Genomic DNA, 20203 nt, shown 5'->3' with positions numbered 1-20203 from the left:
ATCTTGTATTTTTGTTTGGCTACTTATGGTTCAGGTTAGGCCTGGGTTAGGGTTATGGCTGTCATTGTTGGGATTAGAGTTATGCCCATAGAAATGAATAAACGGTCCCCACAAAGATATGGATACAAACGTGTGTATGTGCACGCATTTGTGGGAGGGGGGCGGGTTCAGTGTTGTGCCCCAGGTGCCAGTGTGGAATAGGAATGCCCACTGAGACACACCGGCTGAGGGGGGAGCACTCGCAGAAGCAGTCTTAGGGATGAGAGATGCTCGCTCTCTGTGAGGACGAGCGGGGGGTCGTTGCCGGGGAAACGGGCGAGTCCGGGAATTAGGACCAGGTCTGGAGTCCAGAGAGGAGGAAGAGGAAGAACCGCTAAGAGACAGAGCACCTAGTCGGGGTGGGGGGGGGGGGGGGAGAGAAGGGGGGGGGAGAGGTAGACAGGGGATCAGTACAGGAGGAAAAATGAGGAGCAGGTGGCCGCCCAGCTCTGAAGGCATTTACAAACACACCACTGAGAGCCCGGCATGATACAGGAGATGCGCTCCCAGTGCGGTACGCCACAGCAGCCGCCACGGGGGAAGTGACACGCAGGAAGTGACACGCGGCTCAGGGTCCTACTGCAGGTACATGTTTCAGATCACATCTTAATTCTGCTACTTTTCTGTGGCTCCTCGTCCGGGTCTATAACGGGAACAGCCTAATCTAACACTTCAAATGAGCCAAGCAGAGCAGACTCTTCAATTTAACGGTTCTGGAAACCTCTGGAATGTAGCCCTCATTACACTTTAACTTTGATGGACCTTCACAGACTGAGGAGTTCATTAATTAAGCATCTGAGAAGGCCATTAAGCACAGGGTTTGCCTAACTTTGGGAGATGGGTTGGATTCTGGCCACAGAGAGGCCGTGGTCGCATGAGGGGATCCAGGGGGATATCAGTCACAAAGGCCACCAGCACACAGAGGTCTGGAGTAACGTCCAGTCTCAAGTGGGGGCTGTGCTTTCCTGAGACTGAAGACTGCTTCCATGGCTGCCGCATAGATCTGATAATTGTAGGATGGCGGCTAGACAAAGACAGGAAATGACATAAACATATGGGTCTGTAGGACACCTATCAGCAGCCAGGCTCCAAATTAATGCCATTCACACTGACTTGGTGGATCAATTTGAAAACCTCATCCAAGATGAAGCATTACAGCATCTGCAGTACCTGTCCCAGGCATCATCTATTGCAGTTGTTCTCAGTCCTGTTCCTGTCCCCCCCAGAATGTTTTCATTCCAACCCTAATCAGGCTCATATGGTCCTTAATAGGATAATAATGGATGTGGCAGGTAGAATGCAGTGTGGGTTGGAATGAAAACATTCTGGCGGGATGAGGTGCCAGGAATTGAGAGCTACTGGTCCATTGAGACGGGAGAGGCCTGTTGCTGGGTGAGTGTTGTGTTGTTTGGGTGAAACACCTTTACTGACCCCCAGAACCTCAAAAAGGAACCGAACTCGCCAAAGAATGAAAAAAGTACATTAAGAAGCCGGGCAGACAGCAAAAGTTCAATCCCCAGGTGAGACAGGCTTTTACTTTTAAGCAAGAAGCTGACTGAACACAAATTTCTTCAGTTTGTGGGCGGGGGAGATGAAGAAGAATGCCAGGTACGGAAAGCAGGAGAGAACAAAAGAGCTCATTGTGTATGCTCCCCCGGAGAGCTGGCCGGGGGGGGGGGGGGGGGCGAGCCCACGCTTCATCCAAACACATTGAGAACACGCATCGGGTCGCCAACCTTTAAACTGCTCTAAGCACGTTTTGTTTTTCTAATTTAATGGTGCGCAGCTACAAAAAACCAATCAATGGAGGAATGGCGGAGGGGCCGCGATAGGCTGAGGGTCCGTCCTCCAGCAGCCAAGTGTACAGCAGTGCGGAGATTTGTTTTTAACGCATTTTAGCATCTGATGACTAACAAAAGACATTCTGTGAAAAGTACATTTACCATACCACTGAGCCCACGCCGCAGACCTGAAAGACAGATGCGCTCCATTGACACTTGCAGGGTGTATTAATAGCTGGTGGGGGGGGGGGGCACCTCGCAAGTCTTTCTGAATTCCACACTTCTAGGCTGACCTTTAACGATGACTTTTACGAGGCCAGAAGCCCCCGCCTGCTTCCCCCCTCCCTCCCTCCGCACCCCCAGAGCGCCAGCGGACTGAGCGGCTCACGGCCGGACAGGAATCAGACGTCGCATTCACGGGTCAGCGAGCGGCCGGGCCGGACTGTGACAGTACGGCACGTTGGCAGGAAACCACCATATAACAGACCAAAGACCAAAAAGAAACATTATTTTTCTGTATGTTCAGAATCCTGGCAGCCCCACTGGAGGCTGCTGTGTGTCAAGGGCCACCTTACTGACCTGTACTTCACATTTACGTTAATAAACCCAATGCTGATCCTGTCACACAAACCAAGCCAGGGTACGAGTCAGACTGTCGATGGCAGGGAACGCGGCCATCGTCTGGACACACACACACACACACACACTTATTCTCTCCACAACCTGTGATGGATTACGAGCTGGTCACTCAGAACGGCCATGGCAGGGTTATTAAACCTGCTTAATTGGACAATCGATCAGGGGAGCTCTCACAGAATTCCAGATTCTTAGGCCGGCTCTTTTGCTCATATCCGCTTCAGTGGTGCCCTGGGGAAAAATAAACAACTAAAATTTTAAAGTACTGTTTACTACAAGAGATGGTAGCTATGACACCGTTTCCAGGAACATTCTTCTTCCTTTATATAATTTAAGATCCTGCGAGCGCCACTGAATTACAGCATATGACCATAGTATATCCCCAGCAGCCATGACACCAATTACGTACAAAGGGCCGGAGTTATGGGCTGTGTCAGCGTGACGCAGCACAGGTGCTCCTGAGTCATTGGTTCGTGCAGGGCTTCCCTCCCAAGGGGGTCTCTGTGGGCTCTGGGATCTTCACGTAGCACGTTTATGAGGACATGGAGCAGTGTGTTATGCTTCCTGTGTTTATTAGCGGTGCGGCCTGGAACACGGACACTCGCTGGCAGACGGCTTCGCTCCCGTTACTCGCTGGCAGACGTCTTCGCTCCCGTTACTCGCTGGCAGACGTCTTCGCTCCCGTTACTCGCTGGCAGACGTCTTCGCTCCCGTTACTCGCTGGCTGACGGCTTCGCTCCCGTTACTCGCTGGCTGACGGCTTCGCTCCCGTTACTCGCTGGCAGACGGCTTCGCTCCCGTTACTCGCTGGCAGACGGCTTCGCTCCCGTTACTCGCTGGCAGACGGCTTCGCTCCCGTTACTCGCTGGCAGACGTCTTCGCTCCCGTTACTCGCTGGCAGACGTCTTCGCTCCCGTTACTCGCTGGCAGACGGCTTCGCTCCCGTTACTCGCTGGCAGACGGCTTCGCTCCCGTTACTCGCTGGCAGACGGCTTCGCTCCCGTTACTCGCTGGCTGACGGCTTCGCTCCCGTTACTCGCTGGCTGACGGCTTCGCTCCCGTTACTCGCTGGCAGACGGCTTCGCTCCCGTTACTCGCTGGCAGACGGCTTCGCTCCCGTTACTCGCTGGCAGACGGCTTCGCTCCCGTTACTCGCTGGCAGACGGCTTCGCTCCCGTTACTCGCTGGCAGACGGCTTCGCTCCCGTTACTCGCTGGCAGACGGCTTCGCTCCCGTTACTCGCTGGCAGACGGCTTCGCTCCCGTTACTCGCTGGCAGACGGCTTCGCTCCCGTTACTCGCTGGCAGACGTCTTCGCTCCCGTTACTCGCTGGCAGACGGCTTCGCTCCCGTTACTCGCTAGGCCTGCTTACGTGCTACTGCTCTGCATTCTTTTTGATTGCTGTTATCACGATCTGAGCCACATGCTTCCGGGGCAATGAATCTGCACATTTTTGGTAGGGGGGGCGGCGGGCTCTCCCGTGGGGACAGGGATTGCTAGTCGCTCACATCCCTCACCCTCGCAGAGCGATGTGCAGAGAGACTGACGTTTCTGCGACTGGATCAGCCGATCCCTGAGGTGACCGTAAGTAAGAGAGGGAAGTAGAAACATCGACTGGGCCCAGTGGCGGACGCTCAGTCCACAGGGAGCTGCGTCTGTACTCTACTTGGGGAAAAAGCTTCCTTTCTGCATTCATGCCATTCACCTGCGTCTTCCCTAAGCCGGTGATCCGCTGACAGCAGAACCAGAGCTTTCCTCTGACCACAGACTGCATGCTGGAATGTACAGGGACGTGCAGAGGGACACGCGCACGGAAGTACCTGTGTTGATCTTGGAGGTCACATGGGACAGGTCGGGCCGGGCCTGGCGGCCTGGGGTAGAGTTTCGCACGGTGGCATGCTTGCGCCTCTCCGGGGGTTTGCTGATTTTCGACAGTGGGGCAAAGATACCTGAGAGTAGGTGGGAAAAAAAGATCAGAATAAATAATGAACCAAGCAAGTGCATATTGTGATACTGAGACCCGAAACCTGCCTGCACTTTATCAGAGAACCTCACAGGAGAAGAAGGATAAAAACAAAGGCTGTTTGGAGCAGCAGGAACCTACAGGAAATGATGGCAGTTTGTGTAAGGAACACTTTGATTTCCTCTGGGTACATAAGCGCAAATGGGCGGCTATTTGGCTGCCTGTCTCCTGGATATTCAGGACACTGTCTGGTGAAAGAAATCCATTTTAGTCTGAGGCAAAATTTAACTCCGTAATTCACCTGCAAGCTATAAAAGTGGAGTGTGGTGATTACTGGGATGGGCAGGGACCAGCAGAGCTTGTGCCATCTCATCACGATCTGAGAAGAGGGCGGGGCCTCCTGAGCCCAAAGCAGAGACGCTCTGTGTTATAATGACCACAAAACCGGGGCACAGTGACCATACCAGAGGCCTGTACCGCAGTGCTGGGGAGTGGTGAGCCAGTTGGAAAAAACCATGGCGATTTTTTTTTTCCTTTTTTAAAGATCAAAAAAGCAGGTAATATTACAAGCGCAGTGCTGGCAGACTCCGAGGCAGGTGAATCGATACTGATGGACGTGCAGTGGGAGTGAGAGGTACCATGTCTGGGTGGACAGGTGAAGTACTGGACTCCGGCCACCGAGCCGTTGTTCTTCCCCTCAGCGTCGTCCAGCTCCACCCCGGCCCACTGGCCCCCAGCGAATTCAGTGCTGCCGCAGAACCGCAGGGTGCCGACCTGAACGGACGCACACGGCACCGCATTAGAATTCCTCACGTGGCGTGGCAGGGATGCGGCGAGCGGACCCACACGCACACACGCAGCCCAGCTGAACATGAAGTCAAATTAAAAAGAAAAACAATGAGCTCATTTAAAAATCTCTAAAGGTGAAAAACACGGCGGAATTAGCATTCGGAGCACGGCGCTGACAGCGGCTACTCTTTAGCAGTCCAACCACGGCGCTTTAAAAACAATCATGTCCTTTTTTGTTCCTGTATACGGCTCCGCGTCTGGAGAAACCCGAAAGTCTCGTGGCAGAAAGAAAGGGGAGAGAGTGGAGGGGCAGCGAAGGCCTGTTAGGAAGATGATTGGCCAATCAAAGTGCCGACTCTCCCTCCAGTCGCCGCGATCTCACACGCAGTGTGAGACTTAGTTACTGAGTCCCCCCCCCCCTCCCCAAGCCTGCAGCTGGTGGGTGGCTCGCAGTGACAGAACGGGCATTACCAGATATGGATACGTGCTGGATTAACGTGCATTGCACTGCACTCCTAGACATACTATCACCATCTCATCCACTGCAAAATACCACCCCTTAATCGATTTAATTTATAGGGATAGAATAGAAACATAACAGTAATATACCATTATAGATGTTCGAGGCTTGTCCCATTACATCACCTTAAAGCCTCCACATCTACAGACACAAGTGTTCATCACAGCTCGGATGTGGCAGCACTGCTTTCTCAGAGTGATTGTTGCTCTCTGTCTGTCATCACTGCCAATGTTGTCTTAACCCCACTTGAAAAGCGGATGTGCTTGTGAAAGTCCATCTGGCAGCCTTCTAGAAGCGGCCCACAGAACCTGGCCATATTTGTATAAATATTTATGCGAGCTTATCTGGGATCGCTTCGCTGAGGAGGATGGTGTGCCAAGAGACTGAATTAAACACGCGGGCTGGGCCAGGACAACGCCAATGGGAGTTTGGCCTCGGGAATTCGCCCTCCAGGATAGTGCCATTCCGGTACAGATGGGCTGTCCAAGGGCCAGTACCAGCTGTACCAGAAGACCCATTTAATCATAACGGGTTTGGTGGGAGTGAGAAGGATTATGCTGCCGGACAGACCTTTTGCCCCGCGATGACCACACGATCCCCCACCCGGATGCCCATGCTGAGAAGCTGTGCCCTGGCACTGTCGGAGAGCACGCCGGGAGCCGGGGGCCCGGCGGGGTGCCGCAGTTGGGGCAGGGCCTCCCTCAGCAGGGTCCGCAGCGCTTTGGCCTGGGCGGCCGCATCAGCCATCTCCAGCGGCATGTCCAACGGTTCGGGTACCACGTCAGCAGGACACTGGCCCTTGTCGTTCTGCAGAAAGCCAGGAGAGAGAGGCGACATTGTGGATGATGAGACTCGTGAATGGAAACCGAACCCAAAAATCTGACCATGTCCACCACGCAGGGGCAGAAGTAATCAGAGAAAACTGTATTACATCACGAGGAGACAAGATTCAGTCTGTACTATAAGACTAGATGAGCCTTCAAAACTGACACACTGGCATCCTGTCCAGGGTGAACCCCAGCCTTGTGCCCCATGCTGTCTGGAGACAGGTCTCCATGCTGCTGTCCGGGATAAATGGTTATGTTACTGGATCCTGCCTGGAAGTTACTGCTTCCCAGTGTTCCGTGTGTCGTGTGCTATGAAACACATGAAACGCGACTGTCTACAAGGAGACAAAGTGCTCACCTGGAACTGAATAAATCTGAACATAAAATATTGAAAATAAACCCACACAGTTCACTGTTTATATCCAATTGCCACACCATTAGCGGCTGGCCTGGACCTGTTTCTGTAGCATAGCGGGATTTGTTATTAAGTAGCGACTTCCAGCCGTGTGATTGGAAGCACAGGACAAAAATATCCATTGTGTTATTACACTAAATTAGCAGCATAGCAAACATGATAAACATGTACAGAATGGCCAAATTCCAGCGGAATTCCCCTCTGAACAATCATACTTGGCATGCATCCTGGCAGCTAATTCATCAGCTGGTTCGCACTGGACTGTAGTTCAATAAACACGCATAAACGCACACACAAGGACATTAATACATCTCTCTCCAGTAAGAGAGACCACGCTCACATAAACACACACAAGGACATTAACACATCTCTCTCCAGTAAGAGAGACCACGCTCACATAAACACACACAAGGACATTAATACATCTCTCTCCAGTAAGAGAGACCACGCTCACATAAACGCACGCACAAGGACATTAACACATCTCTCTCCAGTAAGAGAGACCACGCTCACATACAGTAAACGCACACACAAGGACATTAACACATCTCTCTCCAGTAAGAGAGACCACGCTCACATAAACGCACGCACAAGGACATTAACACACCTCTCTCCAGTAAGAGAGACCACGCTCACATAAACGCACGCACAAGGACATTAACACACCTCTCTCCAGTAAGAGAGACCACGCTCACATAAACGCACGCACAAGGACATTAACACATCTCTCTCCAGTAAGAGAGACCACGCTCACATAAACGCACGCACAAGGACATTAACACATCTCTCTCCAGTAAGAGAGACCACGCTCACATAAATGCACGCACAAGGACATTAACACATCTCTCTCCAGTAAGAGAGACCACACTCATCCGTCTGCATGAAAGGTATCTTTATTCTTCTCCTGCTACACTCTCGTAACGTGTGAAATACAGTTAAAAAGGCGGTGGGCCGGTGTCACCGTTGTTGTCCACGCCGGCAGGCTGAGCCATTATGTCACACTGCTTTTGTACCATCTGCTCACCCAGACTATGATCATACCATCAAAGACGCTCTTCGCTTCCACAGGCTGTAAGAACTGAAGGACAGACTAAGCAGCGTTAGGCTGTGATCAGATTCCCCGCATCACAGCGTTTGGTTCCTTAATGCACAGATCAATCCCCAATAGGAGAAAAGGGGACAAAAAAATTGAGAAGAGGGAGTGTTATCTAAAGCAACCTTTAATAATGCCTGGCAGGGAAAACCTATCAGAAACCGGCAGGATCAGTACAATTTGTAGTCAGACTCTTTTCAGCAAACTCAGAGATGAATCAGATTGTGGGATGGGGCAATGCTGCTCTCTGCTGGACACTCCCGGCACTGCCATGCATATAAAGCCATCCCCAGATACACGGGGTCCTGGTGCTTCTCACACGGCAAGAAAGCATTTAGAGGGACATAGCGAGTAAGGCCTCAGAAATGTCTCTATCTGGCCAGAACTAATTTACATCAATTTTTACATCCTCCCGTCTTTCAGCCGCTTAGCCAGTACAGTGTTTTGGGTTAGGATCGTGAGAAACTGTTTTCCAGAAGTTTCTCCTTTGAAAAAAAGATGAAGCCTCCTGTGGAAGATGAGATGAACGGGCCACCCTGAGTGCTCTAAGGCAGCCCAGGTCCTGCTGCCATTGGCAGGGTTCAGGATAGGGTTAGCATGTGGATAGCAGTATTATGAGTATATTGCCATGCTGTTTGTGGCTAGATTAATTACCCTTCTGGCTTTATTAAACTCGAGCTGGCATATCTGTGCTACTAAAAAAAAAAAAAACACCCTGGCACATGTGGGTGGAGTGGTGGCTCTGAGGCTAGGGCACTGTGCCAGCGACTAGAAGGTTGCTGGTTTGAATCCTGTGAATGCCAGGAATGATCCTACTTCATTTGGCCCTTGAGCAAGGCCCTCCATCTGTAATTGCTTTGTCCTGGGTATGTTAATCTACAGTACATCAAGTCCTACAATGAGGTCCTCCAACTCTAGGGGTTGGTGTCAGGATTGGTACTCAAGCCACCAGAAAAAAAAACTCACTGTTTCATCCAGACTAGTGTGCTGAGGTATCACCCACTACACAACTGCAATCAGCTTCCCCGAGATGGTTTGTCGTGAGGTGGGTGCAGCAAGATGCTGTAATCACTGCATGCTCCTTACCCTCTCGCCCCCATATCACAAGGAGGTGTATGCTGTTGCAAGACACCTACCACTACATCCAGCTTCAAGTGCATCTACAAGTGTCCGTCCCCCAGACTATATTAGCATTTTTAGCATAGCTATTAGTTATTGTGGGAGATGCTAGCCTGCTTCAGCTCTGGTTTACCGGCCATGCAAGCCCTCTGAGCCCTAGATAAGTAACTAAGCTGGCTTCCCCACCATAAATACTGTATGGATTTGGAACAGCACAATGGTACCACTGTGACAAGTCCCCTAGTTAGAGAAAAAGCATCACGGTTAGGCAGGACGCCAAGCCATCGCTGGTCTCCCACACTCACAGTGCATGTATTCATATTCTTAAGGGGACCCTCCATTCATTTCTATGAGCATAACCCTAATTCTAAATATGAGAACCCTAGACCCCCCCCCCCTCCAACCATAAGTAACCAAACAAAATACAAGACTTCTGGCATTTTTAGGTTTTAGATTGCATTCACAGATTTATTTTTATAAAATTGAGGTTTCCCTTGTGGGGACCAGAGGAATTCCCCCACAAGGTAAAAGGTTTTTTAATAATCACACACACAGACACACACCTTGTCCTTACGCGTTTGTGTGTTTCCTCTGGGGACTTTAGCTTTGAGTGTCATATTTAAATTTGTGTCCTGTGAGGATATCATATTTCAGCTTCTAATGTGAGTATGCCATATTTCAATGTGTGATCTTTTCATTTTGAATGTAATATTTTACAAATATGAAAAATAGCACATCCGCACTCAGCAAAACCATGCACCTCAAAACTGGGAGCGTCACTGAAAAACTGCTGACAAAAACAATACTGCCCCGCCCCCGCCCCCCAATCATTTGATTAATACGTATCATGTGGCCATGAGGGACAGCTGAATACAGGCATGTGGCGGAACGCCACATGATGGCAGATGCAAGGTGGCTTCCCCGGCTGGGCCTGCGAGCTTCCAGGCCTCAGTATGATGGTGAAAATAATGCAACTAATTAAATTCAACCTAGTTACTTCTGCTATTTACAAGCCATGGCCCCCTGTCTTCAGCTTCTTATCATGCTCCGGGGCTGCAAAATTAGTTTAGGGGATGAATTACTGCAGCTCGTTTCCAGAAAGTTCCCAGGGGAGAAAAGTAAATTAGAGAATAAATAAGTATGTGACAGGCCCCCACATGTGTGACGTCCTGGGGGGCACCCTAGACAATTATACCAAAAAGGACAAGAACAGGAAAAGACCAGACAAGACAGGGAAAGGCCACTCGGCCATGAAAGGGTGCACAGTCCTGAATCTGACTCTGCCAATATTGGCGTTTGTGCAGGCGGCCTCCCCTGTTTGTGGGGGCTCCTGGAGGGCGGCCTCCCCTGTTTGTGGGGGCTCCTGGAGGGCGACCTCCCCTGTTTGTGGGGGCTCCTGGAGGGCGGCCTCCCCTGTTTGTGGGGGCTCCTGGAGGGCGACCTCCCCTGTTTGTGGGGCTCCTGGAGGGCGGCCTCCCCTGTTTGTGGGGCTCTTGGAGGGCGGCCTCCCCTGTTTGTGGGGGCTCCTGGAGGGCGGCCTCCCCTGTTTGTGGGGGCTCCTGGAGGGCGGCCTCCCCTGTTTGTGGGGCTCCTGGAGGGCGGCCTCCCCTGTTTGTGGGGCTCCTGGAGGGCGGCCTCGCTGGCCGTGTGTGAGGCTGTGTGTGTGTGCATGTGTGACACGGCTAAAGTAAATGAACTTAAAACACTTTGCCAACATCCCACTTCCCTGCCACTGCAAGCACCGTCTCCCCCGCTGGTCTCTTGGCGCCATTCTGCACTTCCACTACCCCTACAGCAGATGTATGAGGCCCCTGCCTGGCTGCTGTGGAGCTCCAGCCACAATGCCGCTTGCTTCTCAAGATCACATGATTCATCGATGCACATGAGCAATAAACTGAATCAGCTCTGCTGTTTTCAAATCTGCATCCGTGCAAACCAAAATGACATTAATTGCTTCTTCACCAGCCAAAACCTAAAGCATGAGGAGGCTACAGGTGACTTATGGTCCCCTACAAATTAAAAAGCAACGCCTGTTAAAAATCTTACCTGCAAAAGGCATGCAGATGTCCCACAGATGTCCCACACCTGCACACACCTGTTTGTTCGCACCAGTCACTCGCCTGTTTATAACTGCAGTAATGTTACGCCGCCCTGCTCCTTCAGCGAGCTGCCTACCACACCCACCCATTCCCATAGCTCTGACGCACCCTGAAGGCAGGGTTGGCCCCCATCTGCAGCAGGCACTTGACGGCAGAGATGCACAGGTTGGACGCGGCGATATGCAGGGCCGTGCCGAAGTCAAAATCGCTGCAGGTGGCGTCCACTTCTGTAAGAGGAGCACACGGAGAAGCACGCATTGACTGAAAATCGTACCCGTGTGCGTGTGTATATATTCCTGTCCGTGTCACTCTCCAGCACGCCTGTGAGACTCACCTCCCGGGTGCGCGGCCTCCAGCACCACGCGGATCAGCTCCGGCACGTCGAAGTAGGCCGCGTAGTGCAGCGCACTCATGTCGGTCCAGCGGCTCCGAAGGCCTATCTCGGCTCCGAGCGAGAGCAGCTGCCTCGCAAAGCCGGCCGCCGCCTCCGCGTCACCTGCGAGGCAGGTCCGTTATCCATGTGCATGCACAGGCACGCAGACGCACGCATGCATGCGTGCATGCATTTACATGCACATGCCACCCGGGGACGGCCTACCGATGCCGGGGGCTCCCGCCTTGCAGCAGTAATGGAGCAGGCTCATGTCTGTCAGGCCATCTCGGTCGTTGATGCCGCAGCCTCGCTTCAGGATCTGCCAGGCCCATGAAGGATGGCCAATCATGGCACGGGTACAGTTAGCGATCAAGCAAACAGCACAGCGCCCGGGGTGTCAACATTCCACCAGTAAACCAAACAGGTTAACTTAAACCTGTAATTCAAGTCCAAGCACACAATCCCCCTTGACACTATAATAGTATAGCGAGCAGCTCCTGATAGCCAAAAAGACCTCGGGCCTAATCATACCTGTGAAATGTGAAAACCATAACTGTAATGATGCAGCCTGGCCTAACGCAGCCAACCCCCACAAGGCTGGAAAGCGGGGGAGCGACACTCTGCCACGAACGTGGGATTTTATAATACCCTTAAGGGCAAGTGGCACAGGCCTCCATGACAATCGCTGGGGGAGCTCTCTAGGAATACGGCCCAATGATAAAGCATAAGTGTGTACAGTCGCTGGTGAGAAAGTATAACAAATGGGGTCAGCGTCACAAGAATCTCAAAAACTCCAGAATTATGTCAACCAGCATGAGGAACAGCTACAGTATGTGAAAGCATAGATGAGCGCTGATTTGAGCACTACAGGATGTCACGCTTTGATACTGGGTATTTCCAGAGAGGCCTCTGAGGAAAACAAACAAAATATACCTGATTCACAACTGGCTTCCCTAAAAGATGGTTCGGCAATTTTCATTGTTGTTACAAGTAAACAAATAAAGGCATAGTAGTTAAGAGTGAGTCTTAAGAGTAGATGTTGAGGGGAAATTGCTTCTCTCATTGAATATGACAGATGTTATTGAGCAAGACAGACAATCTACAACAGGCAAAAGCTGATGGTCCAAGTCAAGCACAAAGTTAAAGGGCATTTGGGTGTATAAACGGGGCTTGCTTGATGTACAACACAAATTTCACTTAATAAATATATTAGCAAATACAAACGCTCCTCTACTTACAAACTTTCAACTTACAAATTAGCCTAGTACGACTTCTGGCCGCTACTCCCGCCGCGCAGCAGCGTAGCGTGCGAACTCCCAGCATCCTAGTGCTTTGTACTTGCGTAAACCCTTAAAATGATGTTGAATAACGACTTAAGAACATTTCAAGTTGCGAACGGCCGTTCGGAACGTATCTCGTTCGCAAGTAGAGGATCGTCTGTACTTTTAAAATATACAACATTTAAAAAACAGTGTTAAACAAAGAGTATTTGGGGCTGGCGACGTTACTTTCAATCAAGTCAGTGTGATAGAGATTGCTTAGGTGGGGCTGCGTGGAATGGAGCTAACAGTGGAGTACGGGGCCACACAGGTGGGCTGACCTCATTGCCAATGAGGCCGATGTTCCTCTGCACCTGAGGCACCCACTGCCTCAGCACAGCAAACAGCTCCGGCACGGTGGTCTGCGGGTCCAGTAGCACAGCGTGGCACTGCGGCTCGCTAGGGTCAAAGAACGTGAACTCTGTCGATGGGTAAGACAGAGCAGCCAGGTCATCTGTTACTCCAAAGTAGGAGACCACAGTACTCATAAGCAAGACACCAGAAGGACCAAACTGAGAGGGAAAAAATAATTAACTTCCAAAAGAGAACCTAATCCTTTGATTTTTTATTTTTTTTTTAAACAGTAAAATACTATCAGCTAGGCCATTAAACCCTCTGTTTAATTAAATAACAAAGGACAAAAAGGAACTAAGAATTAAAATTAAATGATGATATAATTCCAATGCACCAAAAAGGAACAAACGTCTATAAATCCATTTCAAACCAATGAAAAAGGACTGCACTTGTTTGAAAATAAGACAAGAAAAACTGCACAGCGTGTGTACACAATGAAATGGGTGGAGCCCGAGGAACGCAAGGAAACTGCACAGCGTGTGTACACAGTGAAATGGGGGGAGCCCGAGGAACGCAAGGAAATTGCACAGCGTGTGTACACAGTGAAATGGGGGGAGCCCGAGGAACGCAAGGAAACTGCACAGCGTGTGTACACAGTGAAATGGGGGGAGCCCGAGGAACGCAAGGAAACTGCACAGCGTGTGTACACAGTGAAATGGGGGGAGCCCGAGGAACGCAAGGAAATTGCACAGCGTGTGTACACAGTGAAATGGGGGGAGCCCGAGGAACGCAAGGAAACTGCACAGCGTGTGTACACAGTGAAATGGGGGGAGCCCGAGGAACGCAAGGAAACTGCACAGCGTGTGTACACAGTGAAATGGGGGGAGCCTGAGGAACGCAAGGAAACTGCACAGCGTGTGTACACAGTGAAATGGGGGGAGCCCGAGGAACGTCAGGAAACTGCACAGCGTGTGTACACAGTGAAATGGGGGGAGCCCGAGGAACGCAAGGAAACTGCACAGCGTGTGTACACAGTGAAATGGGGGGAGCCTGAGGAACGCAAGGAAACTGCACAGCGTGTGTACACAGTGAAATGGGGGGAGCCCGAGGAATACAAGGAAACTGCACAGCGTGTGTACACAGTTAAATGGGGGGAGCCCGAAGAACGCAAGGAAACTGCACAGCGTGTGTACACAGTGAAATGGGGGGAGCCCGAGGAACGCAAGGAAACTGCACAGCGTGTGTACACAGTGAAATGGGGGGAGCCCGAGGAACGCAAGGAAACTGCACAGCGTGTGTACACAATGAAATGGGTGGAGCCCGAGGAACGCAAGGAAACTGCACAGCGTGTGTACACAGTGAAATGGGGGGAGCCCGAGGAACGCAAGGAAACTGCACAGCGTGTGTACACAGTGAAATGGGGGGAGCCTGAGGAACGCAAGGAAACTGCACAGCGTGTGTACACAGTGAAATGGGGGGAGCCCGAGGAACGTCAGGAAACTGCACAGCGTGTGTACACAGTGAAATGGGGGGAGCCCGAGGAACGTCAGGAAACTGCACAGCGTGTGTACACAGTGAAATGGGGGGAGCCCGAGGAATACAAGGAAACTGCACAGCGTGTGTACACAGTTAAATGGGGGGAGCCCGAGGAACGCAAGGAAACTGCACAGCGTGTGTACACAGTGAAATGGGGGGAGCCCGAGGAACGCAAGGAAACTGCACAGCGTGTGTACACAGTGAAATGGGGGGAGCCCGAGGAACGCAAGGAAACTGCACAGCGTGTGTAGACAGTGAAATGGGGGGAGCCCGAGGAACGCAAGGAAACTGTACAGCGTGTGTACACAGTGAAATGGGGGGAGCCCGAGGAACGCAAGGAAACTGCACAGCGTGTGTACACAGTGAAATGGGGGGAGCCCGAGGAACGCAAGGAAACTGCACAGCGTGTGTACACAGTGAAATGGGGGGAGCCCGAGGAACGCAAGGAAACTGCACAGCGTGTGTACACAGTGAAATGGGGGGAGCCCGAGGAACGTCAGGAAACTGCACAGCGTGTGTACACAGTGAAATGGGGGGAGCCCGAGGAACGTCAGGAAACTGCACAGCGTGTGTACACAGTGAAATGGGGGGAGCCCGAGGAACGTCAGGAAACTGCACAGCGTGTGTACACAGTGAAATGGGGGGAGCCCGAGGAACGTCAGGAAACTGCACAGCGTGTGTACACAGTGAAATGGGGGGAGCCCGAGGAACGGTAGGAAACTGCACAGCGTGTGTACACAGTGAAATGGGGGGAGCCCGAGGAACGTCAGGAAACTGCACAGCGTGTGTACACAGTGAAATGGGGGGAGCCCGAGGAACGTCAGGAAACTGCACAGCCTGTGTACACAGTGAAATGGGGGGAGCCCGAGGAACGCAAGGAAACTGCACAGCGTGTGTACACAGTGAAATGGGGGGAGCCCGAGGAACGCAAGGAAACTGCACAGCGTGTGTACACAGTGAAATGGGGGGAGCCCGAGGAACGTCAGGAAACTGCACAGCCTGTGTACACAGTGAAATGGGGGGAGCCCGAGGAACGCAAGGAAACTGCACAGCGTGTGTACACAGTGAAATGGGGGGAGCCCGAGGAACGCAAGGAAACTGCACAGCGTGTGTACACAGTGAAATGGGGGGAGCCCGAGGAACGCAAGGAAACTGCACAGCGTGTGTACACAGTGAAATGGGGGGAGCCCGAGGAACGTCAGGAAACTGCACAGCGTGTGTACACAGTGAAATGGGGGGAGCCCGAGGAACGTCAGGAAACTGCACAGCGTGTGTACACAGTGAAATGGGGGGAGCCCGAGGAACGTCAGGAAACTGCACAGCGTGTGTACACAGTGAAATGGGGGGAGCCCGAGGAACGTCAGGAAACTGCACAGCGTGTGTACACAGTGAAATGGGGGGAGCCCGAGGAACGGTAGGAAACTGCACAGCGTGTGTACACAGTGAAATGGGGGGAGCCCGAGGAACGTCAGGAAACTGCACAGCGTGTGTACACAGTGAAATGGGGGGAGCCCGAGGAACGTCAGGAAACTGCACAGCCTGTGTACACAGTGAAATGGGGGGAGCCCGAGGAACGCAAGGAAACTGCACAGCGTGTGTACACAGTGAAATGGGGGGAGCCCGAGGAACGCAAGGAAACTGCACAGCGTGTGTACACAGTGAAATGGGGGGAGCCCGAGGAACGTCAGGAAACTGCACAGCCTGTGTACACAGTGAAATGGGGGGAGCCCGAGGAACGCAAGGAAACTGCACAGCGTGTGTACACAGTGAAATGGGGGGAGCCCGAGGAACGTCAGGAAACTGCACAGCGTGTGTACACAGTGAAATGGGGGGAGCCCGAGGAACGTCAGGAAACTGCACTGCGTGTGTACACAGTGAAATGGGGGGAGCCCGAGGAACGTCAGGAAACTGCACTGCACACTTCACCCATAAAAGAGAGAGGAGTGTCACAAAAAAAATTACAATAAAAAGCCAGGTACAGGCTAAGTCCTTCTATTGTCCTCTTATTAATGGCTGCATTCTCACCACAGTCCAAAGGCATGGGGGCAGACGCCACTTGGTGGACAACAGGCCGGTCGAGGTTTTGGTGTCTATCCTGGACAGAGTCTCCCTGCGATGACTCGGGAACATCCTCCTTGGTCATGTCCCACTCAGGACCTGCAGGGAGAAAGAAAAAAACGAACAAGTAATTGGCCACTTTTTGCCACTGTGTCTCTAAGCACAGGCAGTGGCGGAGCTAGACTTTTATTTAAGGGGGGGCCAAAGGGTGAGCAAGGGTTTCTCAGAGGGGTCCATGTAAATGTGATAAATGAAGGAAAAAATATTTGATTTATTTATTTAAATAGATTAATTAAATTAATTCATCTAGGCAGCTAATTAAACCCTCACATTACAGTATAGTGAAATATGACATGCATGGCCTGCTTACATGCAGTAGAAAACTAATGACTGGTTCTCCACATATACACTTACCACACAGACTTCAAGCAAGGGCTAGCTTTGCTAAAAAAATTAAACAACACTATAATTCAGCATGTGCACTAAAACATACATAGGAACAAAGACGCTGTCTAAAAGACGATCTACATCAGCAGGAGCAGGGCTCGTGGCTAATTTAAACGAGACATGGAGCAGACTGCGCAACGCTTTCATGCTGCTATTTTTTATGTACTGCAAGTGTGTGACCACCTCTGATTAGGAAGGTAATACAGTGTAATATGTTATAAATACCTGCTTAACTCCTGCTGTTATCAATACCGCGGGTGTGTTTTGGATCATGCAGGAACATGTGCCATTGCCAGAGCTTTTAGCCAATGACATGTCAGTAAGCAGGACGCACAGGGTCCTGCTGCGTCAGGATGCGTTCAGGGACACTCGGAAATTACAGTTTTCCGCTCAAATCTTTGCACGATCTCCTCATTGGTATACTTTAATGTTTACCATTTCCAGCGGGGTGGCACTGGGGGTGGCAAGGGCTCTGTTGGGGTGGCAATTGCCACCCCTTTGGCTCCGCCCTTGAGCACAGGTAACATGACAAACTGGGTGCGAATAAAAATTATTTGGCATAATACTACTGAATTATAATCAGAAATATAACTGTAGCCCACAGGAGAAATTTGTGATGTACACAGTGCAAAGAGGGAGACACACGCAGACCCAGTCCAGCAAGGAACTGTCACACCCACAAGGCCAGTCCAAAGAGGGGCTGGGCCACACTGAGGTCGGGGCCATGCTCGCCCTGGGATGTGTGTTGGTCCAGGCGTGTTAGGGTGCAGCGCACCGTCACTGTGGGACAGGTTTAAAGGCCACACTCATTATGGGATGTGCATAGATGCAAGCCAACAAGGGGCCAACATGTGCTTAGGTTCAGGCAAGTGAGAGACCGATATCTCAGAGGACGACCAACACATGTCTAGGGAAAGGTTTGATGGGGGCCAGGGTGTGCAAGTCCAGTTCAGAGACATCCGAACGTACATAGGTCTAACCCAGAGGGGAACCATGTTGCACGTCTCGCTTTGGGAGTGAGGCCTACATACGTCCATGCCAGAGAAGAACTGGGACGTATGTAGGTGCAGGAAGCTCTCTCTGTAGGACACATTCAGGTTTAGGCTACGCTTGTCTTGGGACGTGCATAAATCCAGGCCAACAATGTCAGGGATGAATCCCCCCCCCCCGTAAATGCTTGTACACCCCAGGTGTCGCACTTCACCAACCAACCAAAAGTATGGAGCACTTATGGACAGCATCGTACAAGGTCTGGCTGCGCCCCTGAGCAGGGGACTGGCACGAGCTTAGGACTAGGTGTGAGAAAAGCCCACCTGCTCTAATCACCAGCACACTGGGGGGCCTGGATGAATTGAAAAAAACTACAGACGTTTGGCATCAGTAGTACAGTAGTTTGCATGCTGGGGAAGCAGCATTAGCTCAGCTGAGGTCATACACCTGTATAAACTCATCAAAAAGGCCAGCTCCATCACAGGAGTGACTCGATCTGCAACCACTGGAGGCAGTGACATAGAAGAGGATGGTTGCAAAAATTTAAGAACGTCATGGACAATTCTACCCATCCGTTCTGTCAGGCAACCTCTCAAGCCCTTTTATCCACCAGCTCATCCTACCACCATGTACAAAGAAGCCCCACTGGGGATGCTTCCTACCTGTTGCCATCAAACGACTACAATGCCTCCTGCCACAGCCATAACACATCAGGAGGCATCCAATCATTGCTGTTGTAAAAGTCTGGTGCAATCCGTTAGATTAGAGATGCACGATATATCCGTTAACACACCTGTATCAGCCAAATTGGTCAATATTTGAAGCCAGCAGAACCAAAGACATAACTACTAAAATAATTAAATTATTGCACTGGATCAGCCATTTTCCGTAGAGGAGGACAAGGGACTTTGTCGGCTCATTCACCACTTAGAAGAGGTCTGAAGTAAATGACATTAAAAGATATTCACCCACAAAATAAGTATGTAACCTTGTTTGGTATTTTATGAGTTAACCACCTTGACTAAACCAATGAACAGACCTAACTAACATGAAACCAGCTCTTCAAAGCAACCTATACAGTCTTTGCTTTCTGCTGTAAGGCAGTACATAAGAGCTATTAGACCCGTCCCTCTGAGCTGACCCCACTGCATGGCCCCTCTACACAAATACATATGTCATATGACCAACTGTGCAAGACCTATCTGGACCTGCATCAGGAACTGAGAAAAATTCAGAGCACTGACTGGAGTCTTGTTTTTAAATCAAGAATTGAACTCAGTACTACGTGCTTTGTCAATTTGTAGAAGAGCCAAAAGATCCATAGCACTAACTGAGGCATCATCAGGATTTTTCATCTGAATAAACACTTGGATTAAGGTCATTACAGCAAGCGCCCCACTAAAGAACATGACTCACATGATCAGAATAAAGCCGGTCGTGAAACTGAAAGCAGCTTTTTAAAAAACAGCTACAATTATTCCTGACAAACTACACTATACATACTCATTTATAGGTGTATCAGAAGTGGAATGGGGAGATCCACTCAACTCAGTGGGGGGAAAAACTGTATAGAGAACAAGATAAGCAAGAGAGTTAACTTTGGATTCCAGCACGGAAGACTGTCCACACACAGTTTCTCTCTCTAGTACATGCACACAAACAACTGGCACCCCAACTTACTGTTATTCTGGCCCAAAGATTCACCATCCTCCATAAAAAAGGATCCAGAACCCAGCTGTTGGAGTCAAAGAAAACTCAAAATAAGACTGCAAACAGCTGAGCCCCTGCAATATCCCCCTCTACAAACCCTGATCCCCGTGTCCCTGGGCACTGCAGTCGGGCTATTTATAGCACAGACATTCACGGTATGGGTATACTATCCCTACATCTCTCACTGTCACTCTT

The 20203-nt window shown here is 50.9% G+C and overlaps 1 protein-coding gene across 2 annotated transcripts in view; it reads right to left on the bottom strand.

Moving 5' to 3' along the window:
• The window catches only part of LOC111833995 (CAP-Gly domain-containing linker protein 4), a 25576-nt gene extending 5373 nt beyond the window's left edge, over window positions 1–20203 (bottom strand). Inside the window, exons 1-10 of one of the 2 annotated variants that reach the window (XM_072698715.1) lie at window positions 19979–20203; window positions 16829–16960; window positions 13255–13394; window positions 11880–11973; window positions 11616–11777; window positions 11390–11508; window positions 6299–6535; window positions 5058–5193; window positions 4277–4405; window positions 222–389 (exon numbers count right to left, since the gene is read on the bottom strand). In XM_072698715.1, coding sequence (XP_072554816.1) covers window positions 222–389; window positions 4277–4405; window positions 5058–5193; window positions 6299–6535; window positions 11390–11508; window positions 11616–11777; window positions 11880–11973; window positions 13255–13394; window positions 16829–16960; window positions 19979–20012 — 1351 coding nt within the window. In that variant the 5' untranslated portion in view covers window positions 20013–20203. The remainder of the gene's footprint in view (window positions 1–221; window positions 390–4276; window positions 4406–5057; window positions 5194–6298; window positions 6536–11389; window positions 11509–11615; window positions 11778–11879; window positions 11974–13254; window positions 13395–16828; window positions 16961–19978) is intronic. The other variant, XM_072698714.1, reaches the window with a different exon arrangement.

Source organism: Paramormyrops kingsleyae, chromosome 14, assembly GCF_048594095.1.
Source record: "Paramormyrops kingsleyae isolate MSU_618 chromosome 14, PKINGS_0.4, whole genome shotgun sequence".
Taxonomy (NCBI): Eukaryota; Metazoa; Chordata; class Actinopteri; order Osteoglossiformes; family Mormyridae; genus Paramormyrops; species Paramormyrops kingsleyae.
The sequence above is the reverse complement of the archived record's forward strand: the minus strand, read 5'-3'. Positions and strand labels throughout refer to the sequence as shown.